This window comes from Lemur catta, chromosome 4, assembly GCF_020740605.2.
Source record: "Lemur catta isolate mLemCat1 chromosome 4, mLemCat1.pri, whole genome shotgun sequence".
NCBI classification, from domain to species: Eukaryota; Metazoa; Chordata; class Mammalia; order Primates; family Lemuridae; genus Lemur; species Lemur catta.
Window position 1 is genome coordinate 71,579,023 of NC_059131.1, and position 22,686 is coordinate 71,601,708.

The window sequence follows — 22,686 nt, forward strand, 5'->3', positions numbered from 1 at the left end:
CACCCCAGTTAGAGTGCAGTGGCATCATCATAGCTCACTGCAACCTGAAACTCCTGGGCTGAAGCGATCCTCCTGCCTCAGCCTCCCGAGTAATGGGACTCCAGCACAGTCTACTATGCCCAGCTAATATTTCCATTTTTGGTAGAGACGAGGTCTCACTCTTGCTCAGGCTGGTCTCAAACTCTTGACCTCAAGCAATCGTCCTACCTTGGCCTCCCAAAGTGCTAGGATTACAGGTGTGAGCCACCATGCCTGGCCTGTGCCTCTCACATTTGTTCTGTGCTATAGACTTTGTAACCTGCCTTCACATACATTTTCTTACTCTACTCACTCATGACCACCCTTTAAAAAATAGGTATTGTTTCTTTCCCTTTTATAGATGAGTCTCAGAAAGTTTAAGCAAGTGGCCCTAAGTCTCCTAGATAATAAGGAAGGTCAGAATTTTAACTCAGGTCTTGGGACTCCCAATGCTGTCTTTTTTTCCCATGAAGTCACCATATATCCTGACAGCGCTCTGTTTCCTGCTGTTTTTCTTCACCTTCAAGACTCAGCCCCAGCCTCTAGGTGTGAGGGTTACCAGGCAGAGACCTGAGCTCCCTGGCTCTACCTCCAAGGTGGCCCCAGTGGAAAGTTTCAAAAGGCGGTTTGGTTTCACTGGCAGGCACAGTCTTCTTGTGCACCTCAGTGGCGGGCGTTTGGGTTCCAGGAGGGCCAGTTATGTAGAACTGTAGAACCCCCCAGCTGACAGACGCCCCCCAGCTGACAGACTCCATGAGCAGTCCCTCCCAAACGCTCCTCAGAGATAAGGTTGCAGCTCCTCCTCCCCTTTTCCACCTTCGTGCATTTCCGGCTCTATTCTGTTCATTCTCAGCACTGGCCTTTTCCCTGGGTGGGTGGGCAGAGGATAAGTTTCCTGCATGACTACTTGCTCATGATTCATACTTTTAAATAAAAGCACAACTGGCAGAAAAATGAGGATTCCTGGGTCTTCAATTAAGAAAAAATTACTACTACAGGTGTGGGGCGGGGGTTGGGGGAGAAAGGCTCGTGTACCTGTCTAGCCTCCCTGGGGCCTGCCTGGCATATCCTATGGGAGGTGCCCACCCTTCAGGACTCTGGCCTTGACAGACCCTCCATTTGTTCAACTGCTTGTGGCCAAGTAAGGAAAGACAGAGACATGCTAGATGCTTCCCAAGGCTCTCCAGGGATCCACTAGCAGCTTAGGCTGGCCCTGAGAGATGGCCCAGGAGTCTTTCTTGAAAAGCAAGTCCTCTCTCTCTCTTACACATTGGTCATGGGCCACGGTGCCCTTCATTTGAGCTACTCACCTGCCAGCTCTCCTGAAGCAGCTTTCTGGCAGGAGGAGGGCCCAGGGTGCCCCTGGGTTCTATGGTCAACGCTGCCTCATTGATTTCCAAGGCAGCAGGAGCTGCTGTCAACCCACAGATGGGAAGTGAGAACACTTGGGTCAGCCACCCTTCAGGGGTCTTTCTGAGGGCCTGGGGACTGCGGTGACTGGGGACATAAGAAAAGGACTCTCCCTCTTTACTTCCTCCAAAAGGAGAGTTATCAAAGCCGTCCACCTGGGAAGCCTTTCCCTTCCCAGCCCCTCCCTGCCACCATCGCCAAAAGGAAGCAGGAAAACATCCGTCATCACAGCCCCGGATGCCGCTTTTCCAGTGGCTCCTATCAGGATATCCCCAGCCTTTCCCCAGGGGTTAGGGATCTGGGAAGGTCACAGACCTGGAGGGCAAGTGGTAAAACTGCCAGCACCCCTGTGGAATTCATGGCCCTGAGGAGGCTGAGTCTCTAACTGACCGCAGACTAGTTTTAGGAGATCTGGTCAGCTCCCAGCCAGTCCCAGAGAGGGCCCATTACATGTCCCAGGGGATATCGTACGCCCTTGGATGACCTCACAGTGCACACCTCTGCTCAGGTTACAGCCAGGTCTCTGGAGGGACTGAGTTGTCACCGACACCTCCTCTCCTCCTGGTGTCTATTTCTCTCATGGGGATGAGTATGTTGGGGAGCAGGGGAGGAGGGGACAGTGTCCAAGAGCCAGGACTGGGCAGGAAGGCTCCAGATGCCTATGCTGATGGACAGCTCTGTCGATCCCTTTCTCAGAGCCAGGTAGGGCCAGCTCGACACCTGGAAACTCCCTGGTTCTGCCTGTAGGGCCTCCCTATTCCCTTTTTGCCCTTGGCAGTAAGAACAAAGAAGGGAAATTTCAAAGGTGATTTCCAGGTTTCCAGAGCAAACTGAATAGCTGAAGATTAACTGTCAGGATGTGCAGTGTCAGAAGCAGGGAAACCCTGAGGGAGGGTGAAGAAGGCTGGCTCACCAGGCCCACTCTTTTATCAGAGGCTGAGCTGATGCTGCTGCAGCTTCGGTGGTGCCCCGGCCAAGGGGGGCATGTGACATAGCCAGGAACAGAAACTGGAACTCTCAGTCAAGTTGCCTGGGGATCCAAGTCACCCTGGCCCAGGGTTTCTTCCATCTCTCATTTGGCAAAGGCTGTGAGGCAGAAAGGTGCCCTGTGTGGTACCCAGCACTGTGTCGTGCCTGTGCCCGTGCCCTCTGAATAATAGATACCCCCTACTCCTAGCATCTGGGGACCCAGTGAAGGAGGCAGCTGTGTCTGAGGCAGGCCCAGGAAGTAATGAGCTTCACTTCGGCACACTGAGCCACTCGGCCTGAAGGTTCTTTATTTTGGGGAGGTCTCTCTCCTACTAAGTGGACACCCAGGACTGAGGAGTGGGTATAGGCCAATCTGTCAGGGGTAATCCTCTGCCACTTCCTAGCTACCTTTTGTGCCTCCTGCAAAACCCCATTCCAACCCAGAAAGAGTCAGGAGGGGCCCGAGAGTAAGCATGGATTCTTAGGGTTGGGGGAGTAAGCAAGGTTGATACTAAGGGGTCTCTTGGGGCACAAAGGGCCCACTCACTTCTCAAGGGGTTCAGGCCAAAGATACTCAGTACCCCATTAGGGATCAGGTCTCATGAACTGATCTGGGCAAGTCCGAGGGGAAGCAAGAGCAGATCCGGAACTGTCTTTTGTACCCGCCCTCACTCCCGAGTCTGGGGAGTTGATTTCAGAGCTCAGCAATAAATTGAATTAAGGGTAATTACAGCCCTGATCCACCATCTCACTCTGTGTATTCTCCCCAGCAGGGATGGGGAGGGGAGAGTGGTCCCAGACTGGGTCCAAACAAATGTTCCCCATCCCTGAGTTTCTGACAGCTCTCAGGCCACAGCAGGGCCACAGGGATAACTGCTCCTCCCTGGGGATTTGCAAACGGCCCTCTGTTGCAGGGGGCGGAGCCTGGGCCCTAGTCACATAACTGTCGGAGGTGAGAACTCAGCAGAACTCTAGCAGAGACGTCAGGAGATTGGACGCTGGGCACAGCCCTCAGGACAGGGATTGAAGGAAGTCTTCTAAACCACTGATGCTGAAATAAGACTTTAATGTGCACAAAGAAACCTCACATTAGTGACAGAGCAAGGGAGGAAGGAGGGTGGGGAGGACTGAGGCCCGGGAGGGCCCAGGAGGCCCAGGGAAACCAGAGCTATGGAGACAAAGGCCTTAGGGAAGAAGAGATGGCTGGGAGGGGAGGAGAGCTGAGGGTGGGCCAGGCAGGGAGAGGCGTCCCTGGCAGAGGGGGGGCAGGGGCAGTGGCAGAGGCAGGCTCTTGCTTCATCAGGCTGGTCAGCATCTGGCCCTCCTCTGGCTTTGATTCTTCGCTTCCTCCAGTTCCCTGAGCCCTGGTTACCGCCTGCTGAAGCCCAGAGCCCTGGGCTGTCCCGACCCTGCTCCATTAGGTGTCTTTCCAGGGGCTGAAGTACTGGGCCTGTGGCAAGGAGAAAAACGGGCTGTGACAGCCTGGGCCCCACGGCTGCCCACTGCCCTGCAACTCCCTGGACTCCCAGCTTCCACTCAACATCCATCATAGGCTCCCTCACTGAGTGAGCAGGACTCCTGGGGCTCACAGCACAGGCAAGGATCGAGGATAGGCAGGTCAACAGGTCTGATGGGTCTGCCAGGGCCCCTTTACTCATGGCCTGCAGGTGCAGGAAGTGTGAAAGGAAGGTGGTACCTGCCCCCACCAGGCTCCGAATCACTTTTCCTTCTTTTCGTGACAAACACACTGCTTCCCACCAGAGACTAGTGTGATCTAGTTCCCTGGGGATTGAGGGTGAGGTTTGCTCTTCAGCTTTCTTAGAGACTTGCGAAATCTGAGACCCAAGCCACAGCCTGTGGCCAATGTGTCAGCCCCAAGTCAGAGGTTACAGGGGAGGGAGGAGAGGAGTCAGAGGAGAAGCAAGTTGATAGCTGAGGAGCACTGGGGCTGGGGACATGGCCCTGCTCATCTCCATCAAGGGCTGGGGGCTCAGGAAGGGAAGAGCCTCTAAGCCAGCCCAGCTGGTGCTGCTTGTTGGAGAGACTGAGGCAGAAGGGAGGGTGCCAAAGCAGGGGCTGGACTGTGGCTAGGTTGGCGGGCTTGGGAGTCAGACTGGCTCTGGGCCCTGATTCTGACATCTCCGCAAGCTGCCTTCGTGATGGGGCAAGCCATTTTTAACCTCTCAGGGCCTCTGGTTAGTTTGCTCATCTATAAAATGGGCTCTTAACAACCTGCCTCATGGGGGCTTATCTGGGTTCACATAGAAAGGAGTCTTCATACAATAAATGTTAGCTATGAATATTATTACCTGGGGGAGAGGGGCAGGAAAGCCTGGGAGCTTCCTCCTAACAGAGTAGGAGGCCAGCCTCAGGCCCGCAGGACAAGTGGGCAGAGCGTGGACAGCTGGTGCCTCTGGTGCCCCTTCCTGGCACCATTCATGACAAATTGGTACTCCTGGCCCAGGCTCTTCCGTCTCTGGGGCTGTGTTTCCTTGCATTTGCTCAAGAGTAGGCTCCTCTGTGTCCCCCAGACCCCTCCCCAGCCTGGGCACTGGCTTCTAGGTAAGAACGGTGAAGGTTCCCAGGCATCCTCACCCTGCCCCCACGTTGCCCTCTCCACCCATGGCCTTGCCAGGAGCTCAGCAGCTGCAGTGGGGGTGGACACGCTGCGGGCTTGGCCAGCCCTGCCTGACCACTTCCCTCCCCTCCCAGGTCTGGGGGCTGCAGGGGCACCACCTGGGGAGGGCAGTGGGCCAGCAGCTCCTGCCAACGGATGTAGGTCTGGGCAGCCAAGTCCTTGAGTTTGGTGCGGTGCATGGCCCGGGGGCTCTCCCGGATATGGGCGCTGATGTGGCGGTCCAGCTGTATGCACAGCAGCTGCAGCTCATCCTGCAGAGGGAGAGGCCGAGGCTGTGGGGGAGGGTTCGGCATGCCGGGCACAGCCAAAGGGGGTCAGGAGAACAAAGTCAGAGAAGGAGAGGGGCATATTTGAGTGACTGCTCAGCAGCTGAGCAGGAAAAGGAGGAGAGAGCCAGTGCAACTGCTGGGGCATGGGTCAGTGTCCCTGAGGAATGGCTCATGGGACACTGTGGGGAGGAAGAGGCCATGGCTCCCTAGACTGGCCTCCTTCTCAGCCTCCCCCTCTTCGTGGCTCCTGACAGTGGGTTGGGCTCCATCCCGGCCAACCCTACCCCACCTGACCCCACCCTGGCCTCTTGGGAGACTCACCCATTGGTCTGGAGTAATGTCCTGGCAGCTGACCACCACGCCGGCCAGTGTCAGGAGGCTGTGGCACAGGTAACAGGCCTGGAAAGAGAGCACAGCAAGAACTGAGAGCCACTTCCCTAACTCCGCCCCAGGGCAGCACAGTGTCTACTCCTTCACCTGCAGATCCTGCTTTCAGCCCAGTCGCCCCCTGGGATGGGGACACAGCCCATCACTCCACCTCCATCTTCAGGGAGACCTGGGTGAGGAGGGCTCCAGGCCCCTCTCACTCAGGGCTGGGAATCCCCCCAGCAGGCTTTCCTAGCTTTCCCTCTCATGAAGTACTGCCCTCCCTTCCGTCAGAAAAAGAAGGAATCTCTGCCATCCAGAAACCCACACTGTCCTCCAACCTTGTCCTGGGGCTCCAGCAGAGAGAGCCCTCTGGGGAGAAGGGCCATCCACTCTGACCTCTATCCCCCACAGCACCTCTGTGCAAATGGCAAAGGGAGCCCCTCTGGGGGGACGTGGCCCATGGGTACATAGTTCCAGCATTCGGCTTGCCCTCGGCGGAATGCCACCTGCACAAACACAGGCACAGCCTGCCTGGACAGTCAAACCTGCTGACAGGAGGAGGCAGGTGAGGAGAGAGGAATGGATGGGAGGTGGTTTGGGTTAAGCACTTGCACACCTTATCCGCCAACTCCACCCTCATTCTTGCCCACTGGGCACTCTCAGAGGTGAAAATAGGACACAGACCAATTCCATCTGATCACAGACAGTTTGATCCCAGGGTACCCTGGGCACTGTTGCGTCATTTATGAGACATTTGCCTGCTGTTCAGAGAAAATGAGATACAGGGAGCATCCCAAAGACAGATGAGGCTTCTGAGGGGAAGAGAGCCTGCCCTCGGCACCCTAACTGCTGTCTGTGGGCGACCCCTCCACCACTCAGCGGTCCCTGCTACCTGTCCCCTTCAGATTCTTTACATCCAGGATCAGGAGGGTGGCAGCCCAAGGATAAGCGGCGGTGGGAGGGGCAGGCTCTAGAGATGGCCGGCTGGTGAGAATAGGGCCAGAGCTCAGAACCAGCCCAAGGCCCCTGTACCCCAGCTTCCCTGCCTTGTCATCTCACCCTCTCAGAGTGCCACGTGGGCCCAAGAAACAGCAGCAGCCTCTTTGCACAGACCCAGGAGCCTGCTTAGGACAGGAGTCAGAACCATTTCTGAAGGCACCAGACTTGGCACTATCGACTAACTTCTTGAACCCAAACACTACGGTGCAAAATCCGGAGGACAGAGGCCACCTGGGGCCCCCACCAGCTGCACCTGCCCTGCCTAGGACCCAGCCTGCTCTTCAGCACAACAGCGAAGGCCCACAGGGGGCCTCACTCCACAGGCTAACCAGACCCTGTGGCCTTGCGCATGGCAGGCACAGAGGAGACACAGTGGCGGAACCAGGTGGCTGCTGGGTGTGCCTCCAGGGGGACTGCCTTGGGGTGGGGAAGACCCAGCCTCTCTGAAGCCTCACTCCACCTGCTGGGGCCCTGCAGCTGCCCATGCACCGGGGGCCTGAGTCACCTGGCCAGGCTGGCTTGCTGGTGAGCCACTGCTTGTCCTGTGCATAGTGCTCCGTGGCTCCCTGGGCTCCCCTTCTTCCAGCCTGGCCTTGCCCTAGGGAGGGTCCACAGCCTTTGGGACTCCTTCCAGCCTTTGCAGTCCTGGCAACAGTTCATTGGCCCCTTCTTACAAAGCAGGCTCAGGCCTGTGTGCCAGACACTGCCGTGACTAAGACACAAGGGCACACACAAGGACATCAGAGGGAGAAAGAAGGCAATCATTTGGTGGTCAGAAAATACCAAACTTCAGCTTCCCCACTGACCAGAAGGAGAAAGGGTCTTTCTAGGGCTTGTGTGTGGTTTTTTTTTTTTTTTTTTGGAGGGGGAAAATAAAACTTAGAAGCTTCAGGGAAGAAGTGACTAAGCTAAAGAGGGCCTCAAAGGAACAGTAGGATTTGAGGCAGAGATGGCCCTGTGGGGGTGGAGGTGGGAGATTACACCACCAGATGGATCCTGAGGGCTGATGCAAGAAACAGAGGCAGGGCACACTGGGGACTAGAGGCCAGGTGGGCGGGAGCAGGGGTGGGTGAGGGGCCACCTGGGGACAGGGCTGGCAGCAGAGAGTTGTGGGTGATGGAATGTGGCCATATCCCATATTGGTGGGATGGAATATACCAGTGTGAAAACGGGGCACTGGAAGAAAGAATTGCAGGATGTCCATCTTTCTTTTTAAGATTATTTCTCTACAATATGTGTGCTTTACTCATATAATGAGAATACAATGAAAGTCAGTTTTTAAGGGAAATCTTAACAAGACACTGCCAATTATAACTGATTGAGCCTAACTGGGTTTGGGGTGGGTGTGGGGCAAGGAAGAGGGACATGACCTTGAGGAGAAGCTGAGGCCCTTCCTTGAGAGGGCAAAGCACTTGGCGTTGAGCGAACTGGCGGTGAGATGTGGCAGGGGATGCCGAGGAAAATATCCAAGGGCCATGGGTCAGGTCTTGAGGGTGGCTGGGGGAGGCACCCCGGGGGCTGTCTGCAGGGAGGATGTGCTGGCCTGGGAGCTGAGAAGGGGGACTGGCACCTCCCAGACCTTTCACCTGTAAACATTCCCAGCACCTGAGGGGCCCAGTTCACTGGTGGAAGTCTCCATATTACAGAGGCCTGGCTGCAGAACTCATCTTCCCGGGAGGAGGAGGAGGAGGAAGAGAAGGAAGAGGTGGCAGCCGGGTGCAGCATCCTTGAGGTGGGGAGGGTGGACCTTAGGATGGAGGAATACCAGGGAGGAAAGTCTCTCAGCAGGATTTACCCCATGCAGTCGGGATTCACTGGTTTCACAACTTGGTTCTTATGCTGATTCCCATAATTGAATCTGCAGGGAAAATCCCAGGAAAACTACTCCAATGTGTTATTTTGGAAGGGGGAAGGGGCTGGGGATAGCAAGTAGGAAATGGTGGCCCTAAAGAAAAGCCCTGTTAACCACACTTAATAAGCTGCTTTTCCCAAAGGGAAAAAAATAAACCTGCCACTGTCTGGAGGCTGGGTGTATACTTTCCTCCCATTTGAGGGTGCTCCCTGTAGTTGGGCCTAGGTGAGGGGAGGCCCTTTAAGGAAGTCTTTGACCCAATTTAAAGGAATAATTTTCCATCTGTGGCCAGAAATCATGCCAAAGCCTGCAGCTGCGCAGGTCCCCTTCCTTAGAGCACCGCTGGGGGCTTGGCCAGACCTGGGTGTCCAGTGCAGCTTTTGAAAAAAGGCTTTATTATTGGCACAGGAAGCTCCCAGACTTCTATCTCCTCCTCTTGCCTTCCACAGAAAGGGTGAAGAAGTCCCCACCCTCCCCCTACTCCTCCTCCATTTGTTTGAAGGTCCCAGGCACAAATCATCAGCAGAAACTCGGAGCTCTGTGGCCAGGAGCAGGCAGAAATGCAAGGGCAGGCCTGAAGCGCAGTTTGCAGTTTGCAGTTTGGGCAGGGGTGGGCCAGCAGGGGCTGTTCTCAGCAGGAGGACAGGTAAACAGCCAGGTGTGCTTCCTGCTCCCTCCCTCCCTCCCTGGTGTGACCAGCTCCTGAACTTAGCAAGCCCGCTCCTGTCCTGGCTGGCACCGCAGAGACGGGGTTCCTCATATTGCCTTTCAAGACACAGGGAGGGGAGGCTGAGCAGAGGCCGAGCTCCTTCCCACTCGCCTGCCTTGCCCACTCCACCGCTGGGAATGCCACGCACCTGAGGGAGGCCCTTCCAGGTCTCTCAGGACTGCCTGGTGTGTGTGTTGGGGGGGGAGGGGGCGTCAGTGTGGCTTCAGAGTTAGCCCTCTGGGGTCGTGGGGGCAATGCTTGCCCAGGCTCAGGACCTTGTCTGAAGATGGGGCCCTGATCAGCTAGGGCAGCCCAGCTCCACCCCCTCTGGAGGTAAGTGGAGGCTGGGAAGCCCTGACAGGAAATGAGACCCAGGAAACCTCAGTCAATAACATGGGGAGAGGCAGAGTCTGAGGGTGAGGAATCGGACGTGCCCAGACCCAATACTGACAAGATGGGACCATCCCTGCCGCCGCTGCCAGTAAGTCCTGCAGCTTCCATCTTCTGGGTCTCTCCCCAGAGTCTGGTGGGCTGACTCTTCCCAGAAGTTCCACACAGGATGCCTCATTTCTGGATCTAGAAGTGGGGCATACTCTCCCCCTGGGAAAGGATGACGAGGATGTGTGATAGTAGACAGCCTACTGGGACTGTCACCAGAGGAGGGGAAGGTCAACGTCTCTGTGTTCTGGTTTAGCTGGTTCTGACCCCAGGAACCCCCAGCCAAGTCTCCCAGGTCAAGCGGGATCCATTAGCAGCACTTTTGTCATAAGACAAAAGGAAAAAAGGGTGGACATTTCCCAGGAACTTCATCCTTTAGAAAATTCCCCTCTAGCTAATGCCAAGGGTGCAGGCTGTGGCCTGGGTAATTTATGCTGAAGAAGGCAGGAAAGGGGGAGGGAGAGTCTCTCCCAGGAAGCTACTTGCTCTGGCCAGAACATCATGGTTTCTCCCACCTCGGGTCATGACCAAGAATCCAGCCTTACCCTGGGCAAGTCTTCAAACCAAGCCCTTTTCCTGGAGGCTGCCAGACAGGGTGGGGATGGCAGATCTTGCCATTGGCAGGAGGACCCTGTGGGAGCAGGTCCAGCCAGGCTTTGGAGCAGCTGTTGTGGTGGGGAAGAACCAAGCCTGACCCAGGAACACCTGCTGGGAAGGACCAAGACAAATCTAAAGGACATGGCTCAACCAGCCAGGCTGCTGGAGCCCAGGGGCTCCCCTAACAGGTGTCCTTGCCTCTCACTTAGGAAGCTGGCCCTGAATGCCTGCTGCTGCCAGGCTACCTGCCTGGCACCTCAAGATCCCAGAGCAGCTTCTTTTGTTTTTGCCTCTCCATGCTCACAGGCTTTGGGTGCCACCCTGGGGAACATGCATTCAGCTCCAATCTGCCTGGGCCGCTCTCAGCCCAGTCTCAAGGGCCTGGAGGTCCAGCCGAGCCAGACGACTGACCCCAGGAGAAGAATTCTGCCCTAGATGCCATCATTGCCATAAGTGGGTCCTCTCAGGGACTTAGATGCAAGCACATGTACTGAAGATCAACTCTAGAAACAATCTAGCATGGGAAAGACTGGAGCTGTGCTGGTCTATCTTGGGCCATTGCAGACCCAAGGCTAGATCTGGGCATGATCTGATCCTTCTTTTTCCTTCTTTAATAAATTTAAACCTATATAGCCTCACTTCACAGCTTCCTGACCCAGAGGGGCATGTAGAAAGGGCCTGGTGATCCCCACATCCTCAGATGTGGAGGCTGAGGCTGGAAGAGGTCCCTTATGCACGTGGCCCCTGTCCAGTCGGGGTGGGTCTGGTCCAGAAGCACATGTCTTGGCTCTCACCCTTCAGCAGGACAAGCTCCCTGAGTGTGTGTGTGTGTGTGGGGGGTCCCTAAAGGGGATTGACACTGTGGACACCCAAGAGCAAGGCCCTTCTGTACCCTGAAGCCAGGGTCCACAGGCCTCCTAGAGGCAGGACAGGGCAAGGCCAAGGCCACTCTCCCCAGGCAGTAGAATGCCCTTTGCAGCCTGAGCCCCTAGGGCATGGTCTAGGTACTCCACCACAGGTTGGGCATACAACAATAATTAGTCATGAGCAATCCTGAGGTAGGGCTACTTGCAGGCCTCAAGCCAAGAGCCTCAGTCTGGGGAGAGAGCCAGAGCTTGTCCACCAGAACACCAGAAGAGAGGGGATGCATTTTTGTAGGTACACCCCATCTGAACCTGTCTGGGAGTGTGGCACCAGCCATCATTGCTAGGCTGTCATTTCTTCCCTGCCCCCATGAGCAACCTGCATGACCTACTCCCCTCGCCCAGGCAGCTCTCCTTCCAAAGTTACACCCCCTGACCTTGGCTTTGGCAGGCACTAAAGAAGCACGCAAAGGGCTGCACCCAAAGTTCTGTTGCCAAAGGAAAGCTGACTTGGGAAGTGACTCTGACCAGAAAAGATCACCAGTCATAAGCTCTAGTGAGAAGGAAATGACAAGGACACATGAGCAACCGCTAGGAACTGGGGCGGATGACACAACACCTCTCCCTAACCCGGGGTCCCTGAAGACAGAAGGCCGAGAGGCCAGAGAGCAGACGTCATAGGTGGAGCCTGCCAGCCTCACCACGGGCTTTGACAGGCAGGACACCCAGTTCTGTAAATGAAAGTGCTTGTTGGGTGTGGGGGTGGGTGGAGCCCTAAACATGGAGCAGGGATGAGGCCAATTTAGGGTGATGGGAGACAGGCTGGTAGCATCTGGACAGGAACAGGACTTCCGGCTCAGCTGCTGGGAACGGCCACTGCATGGAAAGTTGCTCTCGGGGCCCGCTGGGTGGAGAGGTGGGCTGTCTCTTCCCAGGCTGTGGAGGACTGAGAAGCCCAGCATGTGTCCACACCCTCCACTTCCTCAGGACGGGAGCCTCACCTGTGCCTCTAGCTTCCCAGAGAGTGAGTTCAGAGACCTGAGACCCCCTCACAGTGGGACTCTTTTAAGCTCTATCCCGAACTTGCAATTGGACTCTAAGCAGCACTGGCTCCCGCTCTTGGTACTGAGGACAGGCAGGGAACAAGGAGGCCGTGGCACAGTGGGGTTGGGGTGGAAAAGAGAGGGGGGCTGGGACAACAGCAGGAAGGCTGAGGGCTTTGTATTCCTGTGGATCTGCCGTAGGGAGGTTATCTCAGAATGTCTGACCTGTTCCTCTGTGGCCAGTGGAAGGAACCACGGTGCTGGGGCAGATCCTTGCCAGAGTGCTCCCACCCAGCCCACCCTTCCTCTCTGGCTTCCTGCTGGTGGTGGGGGCTGGGGAGATGACACGCAGGGATTGGCAGGCTCTTCCTGCTCCTCCAGCCGGGACCACAGACCCTGACCCCAGGGGGATCTAGACCGGAAAACCCAGCTCTGCTGGCTGCCCAGGGAGGGACACAATTCTCAGTGCGTATGTGTGAGAGTCTACGCCTGTACACACGTGCACGTGCACGTCAGTGCATGGGTGTGAGTGCTCGGGGGTGCAGGAGGGAGCCACTGACACCAGCCGGTGAGCTTGCATGGCCATCCTCATGGAGCAATGGCTTCCTGAAAAGCCATTTCCTTGAAAGCCATGGCTTCTCCCTTACCTTATCTTTCTCCTTCACTGAATTGTCTCCTAGGGTGTTGGCACGGCCAGAGCCTGGCAATCACTGCCCTCCCACACTTCCCAGGGATACCAGAGCACAAGCCCACTGCCTGTGACTGAGCAGCAGGGGGATGCTGTGGAGATCCAATGTTTATGAGCACCCAGGATCCTTCTCCTTCTTTGTAAGAGTGTCCCAGCCTCCTATGTCCTACACTCAGGCCAAGTTGTTCCATGGTGGTGATGTCAGCCCTGACTTGAGGGGCAGACATGCATCCCAGGCTGGCCAAGTCACTATACGCCAGCCTGGCTATGTGACTGACTTAGAGATGGGCACATGACCCAAGCCAAGTCAACAAGGCTCAACTCTGGGACACAGGTCACTAGGACAGAAGCTCTTCCGAACCCCCACCCACCTGGCTAGGGTTGCTGAGGGCAGGAGGCAAGCCTGGAGTTTCTCACGACCTGGGAATGTACCAGGCGGGAGAGGTGAGGGGTGGAGAGAGCAACACTGAAGTTTCACAACACAGTTTAGCCACCGGATCCAGCTAAGCCCTAGCTGTCCCAGGGCTTTTCAGGATTTGTGTTTGTGTTTCCATCACTAGAGAGGCCTGGCAAAGACAGGGAAGAAGGTGTGGAAAACGTGATGAGTAGAAAGCAGTCCAGAAGGCTGTGGTCTGCCTGGCGATTGCTCCTACAGACTGAGGGTGGTGTGTGGGACCTTCCCCACTCATTCCAGATCTTCCTGAGCTGGGAGCTGCGCCTGAGCTGCCTGGAGAGTCTTGCTTCTGCACCTGTTCTCTGGGCTGGCTCAGGGCCGGAAGGCAGCTGGGTGGGGCTGGGTGCAGGGGAAGTGGGGAAGGGTCCCTCACATAGGCTGCACCTGCTCAGGGCCAGGCATTTCAGTAGGGACAGTGACGAGTGCAGCTGGGATAAGACTCCAGACTGGCCCTCATAGGCAACTCTGTTTAGGTCCATGAAGCAACGTGTGGACCAGCCACAGATTGAGTAATGCCTGCAGGAATCCAAGAACAGGAGACACAGGGTGGACACTGCAGGAAGAGGAAAACAGGAGCAAAGACATGGGCACAAACGCGGAGGGTTTCTGGGAGAGACAGTCATGCTTGGATTCAAATGTCATGCCTTGACATACAGGGGTAAAGCCACGTGGATGAATAGGGCCAGCTGGCGGAGGCTCTGGGTGGCAAGGTTTGAGTATAATGTGACAGGTACTAGCATCTATCTTTCCTAAGTTAGAATGGGAGGAAGACAATCCACAGAGTTGTCCAGGAGGACTTAACGGATGAAGACACACAGGCAGAATGTTAGGTCAGAAGCTGATGAACCATCTGCCTAGGGAAAGGGACCCCAAAGTGTCCCCAGGAGGACTGGGCCTGGGTGGGGCAGGGCAGAGAGCAGCCCCAGAGGCTGTCTAAAGAATCCAAGTCTGCCCTCCCCAGTTTAACTCTGTCACTTGAAGCCTGCTTGGAGACTTGCAAAGAAGCCAGAATTCCTGGGACCCAAACAAAGCTGGCCAGGGCCCTGCCTGGCCGTGGGATGCTCAGAAGTACCAACCCATCTCCAGACCTGCAGACGTCTCCCCTCTCCCCACAGGGTCAGCTTCCCAGAGGCCACTTCTTTGAGGTTTATTTTAAAAGATGTCTGATGCTCCTCACTGGAGGAAGTAAGACAGAAGCAACCACAGACTAGCCAGGGTAGGAACTCAAGAGTCCTGAATATCCATTTTCTGTTCCTCAAAACCAGTTTCCTCCTAACCCTTCTGACCTTGGCCTGACTGTGAGGCAGGAAGGAAAGCACATGCACTTCCAGGTGAGAAGGCAGAGAGCACCACAGTGGTGGGGAGCAGAGGCTCCACCTGTCTTTCAGGGTGACACAGGGCAAGTGGCCTGTGCCGGAGGGAACACATGTCCCTTGCTAGGGCTAAGCGTGCCAGTGAGAGGGCAGAGGCAAGCGTAGAGCTGCCAGAGGGCAGTGGCATCCTCCCTACCCTGCCCCTGTAGCGAGAGCCAGGCCTCTCCCTACCACAATCTCCATTAAGGCAGCTCTTGGCAGGGTTACCGGGCACAGGGACAGACAGCTACAATCCTGCAGCCAGAGAAAAAGCAGTAAAACTTGTTTGCCAACTCTATCGACACACTCGGCACACCACAGGATATACGGGAGATACACACAATGCACTTGCACACAAACACATGGCAGGCCATGCCCTCCGCAGAAGATGGGCAGAGACACTCAAAGTGACCTCAGGGGAGTTGGTGCAGTTGGGCTGAGTTCACCCCAGAGTATCACCCAAGCTCAGGAGCACATACGCTTCCCCAACAAAATCAACTCTTTGCAAACGCACTTCTCCAATAAACAAGCCATCCCCAGGCCCAGGAGCATAGAGCCCCTTGAGGAAGCTGGCTGGAGCCACCTGCAGTCAGCTCCAGCTTGGTCTGGGTGGTGCTCCCTCCAGGGAAGTCACAGAAGCAGAACGCTCACAGAGCCCCAGGTTGTCGTCACGTAAGGACATCACCAGGCTGGGAGGAGGACACAGCCAGGAAGCACGTGGGGAGCTAGGAACCAGGCCCCTGGTACCTCAATTCTGCCTCAGCTCTGGGACTTCCTCCTTTGTGGTCCTTAGTTCTCTCTCCAGACAATGGGAGACAGTTAATTTCCTCGCAGTTCCCACATTTAACCAACTACGGAAAAAATTCCATCCACCTTAAAGATACTGGTTCTATGTACCTTACAAATCCCTAAGAAGAAAAACGGAATTAAAAAACTCCCATCAGTAGAGCACTGGTACAAGAAAAGGCCTGGGGAAAGCAAGAAACAACAGGAAAATGTGGTAAGTACGAGCACCATGTGCAACGGCAGGTTTGGAAAGACCCAGATATCAATAATCTCAATAGAAGCGAATGGGCATGACCGAGACTGGACAGAACACAACTAGACAATATCTGGCCGGGTATGGTTTATGCAAGTCAGCTGAAAGAAAACAAAATGCCCCAGGAAGCCCCTGGTTCTGGGTTGGAGGGCCACGCGGGTAGCTTTGAGGAGATAGTGGCAAACTGAATTAAGTTATGTAACATTTGTCTGCCTGGGGCCAGAAGGACAGTCTCGCAAAGGGAGGCCTGGGAAAGCAGTCAAGGCAATGGCTTTTGCAGAAGGGAGGCCAACTCTGAGCATTAGACTCTCCTGTATGAAAACACCCTCTCCCACCTCGCCCTGCCAAACAGGGCACCTGCCCCTCACTGGGCTGTACCAGACCCCCAAGCATCACTCAGACCCAGATGTTTATCTTTCTCTGGGAGAGCCCAGCTCAAACCAGGCACGCACAGTGTGGTCCACAGTTACCAAGGCACTCGGCAACCATTTTCTTTATCCAAAAGCTCTTTAAAATGCTAAAAGTACTCTATTAATAATTAGCTTGTTAAGCAGGATATCACAAGAAGCTTTTATATTCCATGTGAACTCTGCCATGATTTGCTAAGCCAGGACTTTGACCAAGTTGGGACAAAAAGCCTCCTCTCTAACTCCCCCCCCTACCCACAACCTGCAGTGCGTAACAGGAGCTTGTTGCTTCTTTCCTGAAAGTTTTCGGTGCTTAGCTTTCTCAGGAGGAACCTCACTAGCTTATAATTACAAACAATGTGCTGGGATTGATTCCCTCACACACAGGTAACACTTATGAAGTCCAGGGCCTCCAACAGGAGAAGCCCAGAGGGCTGCCACTCAGAGGCTGGTCAGATGGTATGCAGGGAAAGGGAGGTTTCCAGAATGGGGACAGGAGAGTGGATGGCCAGAACAGTGTGGAAAAAGGGAGTTCAGAGGGAGAGAGGAATTAAAATGGGATGCATGCATTTATTCATCTAGTGCCAAATATATGCTACAGTGCTGAGAGATACCAAATGTGCCCACAGTCTAGCTGGACAGCCAGGCAAGTAAAGGGAAGATTGTGAAGCCATGGGATCAAAGAGGAGGGAAAATTCTGCCCTGGGCACCAGGGAGCAGCTCTTCCAGCCTCTTAGAGGGAGGGAGGAGCCTGGGCCAAGGCCTGAGGCAGAGACAGGAGGAGGGGGGTGAGGACAGAGGAGCCTGGCAGAAGTGTTTATCTGCAGGGCTGGAGGAGAGCTGTGACCCTACAGTGTAGGGCAGGAAATCTCCCAGACAGGAGTGAGCTGGGCCTGGGGGCTGGGCAGGCATCAAAAAGCTCTGCACGGTAGCCCTGAGGGCTGGGAAAGTAGCCATTTCCTTCAGGCTGGGTCACCGCAGGCCAACCTTACTTTGGCCTCAGTTTCCCCATTGCACTGGAGGGGGAAAAAGGCGAAGGCTTTGAGCTCTGGGGATGAAAGGCTCAGCCAGGGTCCAGACCACCACTCCCTGTAAAACAGGGTGGGTGACGCTGCTGCTCTTTCTGACTGGTGAGTAGCCCAGCCATCCTCTTTGAAGATGAAACATGCTCAGGCCTAATGAGGAGTCAGTCGGTTGGGTTGAGGTGGGTGAGAAGCCCAGTCACCTGCCCCACCTGGCCCCTCCCAGTCAGAACAGCAACCACCCCAGGGGACGCAAGGAGGCCATTTCACACTTTTCTCCACCTGTGCAGCCTCCTCTGCCCTTGGCCACCTCACTGGAGGGAGGCAGAGGTCAAGGGAAGCCCAGTAGGCTCCAACGTAGCCTCAGGCTGCAGGAAAGGTGTTCTGAGAGCTGCCTTGGCCTCACTTGCCCCGTCCATTGCTCTGAACTGGCACACCCAACACTTTTGGTGTACTCTGCTGGGACATGCTGGCCCCTCCATGTTTTCAGGCCAAACGGTCATTTCCAATATGGCAGCTTCCCTGGGGGATGCTTTTCAAGCCTCCTTTACATGTATGGGGACAGTCCTCAAAATAAAGGATACCCTCAGCCCACTCACTCCCCCTCCTCTACACTGTAGAACGTACATTTTCTGCGGCCAGAAGGCTCTGAAACATGGATGGGCCACACCTATGCTAGGCAAGGTAGAGGACTGTCCCCCAAGGCGCCAGGAAGCCTCCCTCTTCATGACCAGACCAGACACAAGCCTCTTCTTTTCTCTCTCACCACCCCCTCCTTCCCCACCCCAGACCTGCTCAGACACCCTGAGGGGCTGCCCCACCTCCACTCCAGAGCCCCCTCCCCCACCAGCTCCAGTTTCCTGGGAAATACTTGGCAGAGGAGAAGAGGCTGCAGACAGCTCACACTCTCCAGGGAGACAGCACTCATAAGTGCACTAATATTAGGCACAACTGAAAGATAACCTTCCCTACACGTTCCAGAAAAGGAGAAGGCATCTGGGGATTAGCATATTTTCTTAATGGTTCATTTGTGTTCATTAAGTAATTAATTCATTTATCTGATTTGCAGAGGGGTGCCCAAAGGTTGGACTCCTGGATTATCAACATTCAACCTCTGAATGAAGTTTTGCAATTACCACCCTCCCAAATTAGGATGATCTCTATCTCCATTCTTCATCCCCCAGTCAGTCCCCAGGGATAGGAGAGCTCACTGACAGCTACCCCCTGCGCGCAAGGGAGCTGGGCCTGGGATGCTACCCTGAAGCCCCCATACCCACCACCACCCATGCTCTGACATTCACTCCAGGGACCCCACAGGCCTCACTGTTCCAAATCCCACAACTTCCAGGCCGTGGGGCACCTCCTGGCCCCTGACTCCTGCCAAAGCTTGGCTTTCAGGAAAGAAGGGCAATGTCTGGAAAGTCAATTAGAAAGAACTGGGGACAGGCCAAGGACTCAGCCTCAATGACAACCATAGTGAAAAAGAAAAGAGAGGCTGGGCCCAGCTCTGTCTCCCAGGATAAAGGACGCCCCTCACGTCCAGACATCCCCTGCACTTCTCCTCTGAATGCTCCCCTCCTCCTCCCCCACACCAGTATTTCAGTTCTGCACCCTCCCGAAACAGAACTGTGGTGTAAGAATAACAGAGAGCCCCAGAGAACCCCGCAGCTCACAAAGCCATGCCAGGCTATGAAGGTTGCAGTGGGTGCACGAGCAGGGCCAGGCAGCCGTCCTGCCCGCACGCCTATGCACACAGCATCCCCTGCACCTGTGTGAGCAGTACGTGCACGAGGGCACCAATTACAGACCGTGGGAGACGAAAAGCACCTCCTCTCAACACGGGGAGGCAGCCTGTAGGTCTCTGTTCCGGCAGCCACAAGGACCCGCAGGCTGTGCAGCGTGGACAGTCCTGCCTTCCCCCGCTGCCTGTGGTGGCAACGCCCTGGGGGAGGCAGGCAGTGTTGGGTGCTCACCTTGTAGTCTAGCTCGGCACTGGCCTTTGGCTGTTGTTCCTGGCAGGGTGGCAGGGACTCAGAGCCCAGGTACTGCCCAAGGGATGATGGCCTCATGAGGCTCAGGAGCCGGCCAAGCAAGGATAGCTGAGGAGAAGAAGGAAGGCTGTCACTCACGGAGAGTGGCAGCTGAGAGCTCAGGGTGCTCCAGGGACTCTGGGCCCAGACACCTCAGCTGGCGGCAGCGGGTCAGAACACCTGCCTCTAAGACCTGGATCCACCTCACTTATGAGCTGTGTGGGCCGGGCGCGGTGGCTCACGCCTGTAATCCTAGCACTCTGGGAGGCCGAGGCAGGAGGATTGCTTGAGCTCAAGAGTTCGAGACCAGCCTGAGCAAGAGTGAGACCCCATTTCTACTAAAAAAAATAGAAAGAAATTAGCCAAACAACTAAAAATAGAAGAAATTAGCCGGGCATGGTGGCGCATGCCTGTAGTCCCAGCTACTCGGGAGGCTGAGGCAGGAGGATCGCTTGAGCCCAGGAGTTTGAGGTTGCTGTGAGCTAGGTTTATGCCAGGGCACTCTAGCCCCGGGTGACAGAGCAAGACTCTTATCTCAAAAAAAAATATATAATAAAATAAAATGAAATACAAAATGAGCTGTGTGGTCTCCCGGAGCCTGAGTTCTTAACCTATAAAATGGACCACATGCCCTCTTCCCAGAAGAGGAGGGTCTCACACGCAGAGGACCCTGCCCATCTGAGCTGCCACTACACCTCTGCAGCCCGCCCTCCCCTGTGTGCCTCTCTTTTCACGATCTCTTCACTGTGGAGATTCAACATATGTGAAGAGGACAAACCGTGTGCTAAGTCCCCACCTGGCCATCACTACGAGCAATGACCGCACCATCATCATCTGGCCTTGCCTGTTTCGTCACTCATCTCCTCTCCACCCCTTGCCTGCCCCTTTTCCTTCCAGAGAATTTTAAAGCAAATACAAACATCATATCATTTTACCCATAAAGAACTTCTAACAGAAAAGGATAAGGATTTTTTTCCCTCTATATAATCACAATACCATTTCGTGCCCAACAAAATTACTAAGAATCTCTTATCACCATCCAACACCTGTGTTCAGTTTGCTTTGTCTCAAAAATGTCCTCTTCCAGTTGGTCTGTGCGGATGCAGATTCCCCACAAGGCCCGCACACTGCATGTGGCAGACATGTCCCTTCATCCACTAGCTGCCCCATCCCCTGTTTGTTTTTGAAGAAACTGCCCAACCCCACTGAACAAATAGGCTTGGGAGGGAACGTGAGCTGCATAAGTCCAGGTGTCTACAGCTAGCCACTCCCTCAGGCCCAGCCCATGTGCCCAATTTGAGCAGCTTCAGCGGGGCCCCAACAAGGGCTGCCCAGCTGCACAGGGTGGGGAAGAATACCGGAGCAGAGCCAGGTAGCTCGCAGAGGCACCATCTTTTAAGATCGCTCAGGTGCAGGGTGGCCATGGGCTAGAGGCCCACGTCCCCTGGCCCAGCTCCCTGCTTGAGCCCAGCCGGGCTGGCACGCCTGGCTTCCTCCTGTGATTCACCCACGAACACCTGCTCAGCACCTCAGCCGGCCATGGGCTTAGCTCATAAGAGCAGCTGGGCTGGGGATGGAGTCAGGTCTGGGGCCTTGGCTTCTGGAAGGAAGCCAGGGCTTCTTGGCCTAATGTCTGATCCCTTTGGAAGGGGAGAGGAGAAAGAGGAGGAAGGTTCTGGGTGAAGAGAGGCATCATTTGGGGCTCCAGCAAAACCATAGCTGTGCCGCCTTGCTCAGGCTTCACAATCAAGATTGTTTCCAAAAAGCCCTGCCTGCTCAGGGTTCACAGCTGTGCAAGCACAGGGGCCAGGCCCTGCAGCCCACGCCCCTAGAGTGGCCCTGGGGCAGCCAGCCTCGCCTCGCTGGGACCCTCCCTGCTACAGGAGGCCTGGGCAGGGCTGGGCTGGGGAGGGGAGCACAGGACAGCCGACAGCTGCTTGCTGCTCACTTGCTCTTGTTTTTCCTCTCCACGAACACAGCTCGGCTGTACTTAGCGCAGCAAGCGGCTGCCCCTGCGATCTGCCTCTGCCATGGTGCCTTCTGATTGCTTATTTTCTTTTGTTTCCAGCCCAGGACGCTCCAGCCAGCGTCACTACCACAGACAAACCCCTCTCCAGGATAAGGGCTTGCTTGGGCCTCGTGGGTCCCAGTGAGGCTGAGGCCAGGCCGGCACCCTCCCCACCCCCACCCCACTGCTGGGAGCCCGCACTGCAAACCCTCAGCCCATTAGGGCAGACACCTAGGGCAAGAAGCAAATGATCACCTAGCAAGACAGGCCAGCCCTGTAAGAGGCCCGCAAGCGGTGGCTGAGGCTGATTTCCAGAAAGGCACCTGTCCACACAGCATGCAGCTCCTGCGCTCAAGTCCTGGCAGCAGCTCCTATTCACCCAGGGGAGGAAGCCAAGATCTTAAGTGTCTGCGAGGCCCCAAGTGGTCCTAGTGACCTTTCTGCTGCTCCCTGGAGCCAGTGTCCTGACTGGGCCTTCTGACCAGACACTGCAAGGCTTGCTTCTCTCCTCCTTCCATTCCAGCCTTTGCTCCGGGCCCACCTGAGCTCCCCATCTCCCCCTGCAGCCCATGCCAATGCCCTTACCCTACACTTCTTTCCATGGCATTTATCACCTTCTAACAGCCTTTGCAATTTACTCCGTTCTTATTTATCAGCTGTGCCCCTCCCCTCACTGGATGTACGCCCTCTGAGGGCAGTTCTGTCCACTGCAATGTTCCATAACCTAGCACTGTGCCCAGCAATGGCATATGTTTAATAAGCATCTGTTAAATGAATGAGTGAATAAATGAATAGCCAGGACTGCAGCTACCTTTTCCTAGGAGATGCAAACCTTTATCCCCCTTGATTTCAGCCACTTGAAGCTGTGTTTTCCAAACCCCAAACAAAGACATGGTTTGACAAAAGAGGTTTGCTGTGTTGCAAGAGGTGGCCTGGGATAAGAAACAAACTCCTGATTTCCTCCCCAAACCTGCTCCACTTGTGTCTTGCCTAGCTTGGTAAAGGGCGTCTCCATCCTGCCAGTTGCACAGACCTTGGAGTCCTTGTCTCCTCTCTCTCCCATGCACGTCCCACTGGCTGTACTTGGGAAACGCACCTACAGTCTGACCACTTCTCACCACCTACGCTGCTGTCTCCCCGGGCCAAACTGCCATTGTCTCTCGCCAGGATTACTGCAACTGCCTCCTTTCTCTCCACTCTCAATAGTCTATTCTCAACACAGCAGCCAGAGTAATTTTTAAAATGTTTACAAATCAGGTTTTGTTTTTCCTCTGCTCAAAACCTTCCAGTGGCTTTCCACTTCGGCATAAAAGTCGAAACCCTCACTACGGCCTTGAGGCTCTGGCTGACTAAGCCTCCACTTACTCGTCTGACCTCAACTCCTACTATTTCACTCTCAGCCCTCTGCTCCAGCCACACTGGCCTCTGTTTTCCCTCCAACCTAAGAGGCCTTTGCATGTCCCAGGGGCTTTGCACTTGCTATTCCCTCTGCCTAGAATGTTCTTTGCCAAG

The 22,686-nt window shown here is 55.3% G+C and overlaps 1 protein-coding gene across 3 annotated transcripts in view; it reads right to left on the reverse strand.

Moving 5' to 3' along the window:
* Positions 1-3,443: 3,443 nt before the first annotated feature.
* The window catches only part of FAM178B (family with sequence similarity 178 member B), an 83,084-nt gene continuing 63,841 nt past the window's right edge, over positions 3,444-22,686 (reverse strand). For all 3 annotated transcript variants that reach the window (XM_045548903.1, XM_045548905.1, XM_045548904.1), the window contains 4 exons: positions 19,110-19,235; positions 5,626-5,703; positions 5,134-5,286; positions 3,444-3,847 (listed from right to left, as the gene is read on the reverse strand). In XM_045548903.1, the coding sequence (XP_045404859.1) occupies positions 3,815-3,847; positions 5,134-5,286; positions 5,626-5,703; positions 19,110-19,235 (390 nt within the window). In that variant the 3' untranslated portion in view covers positions 3,444-3,814. The remainder of the gene's footprint in view (positions 3,848-5,133; positions 5,287-5,625; positions 5,704-19,109; positions 19,236-22,686) is intronic.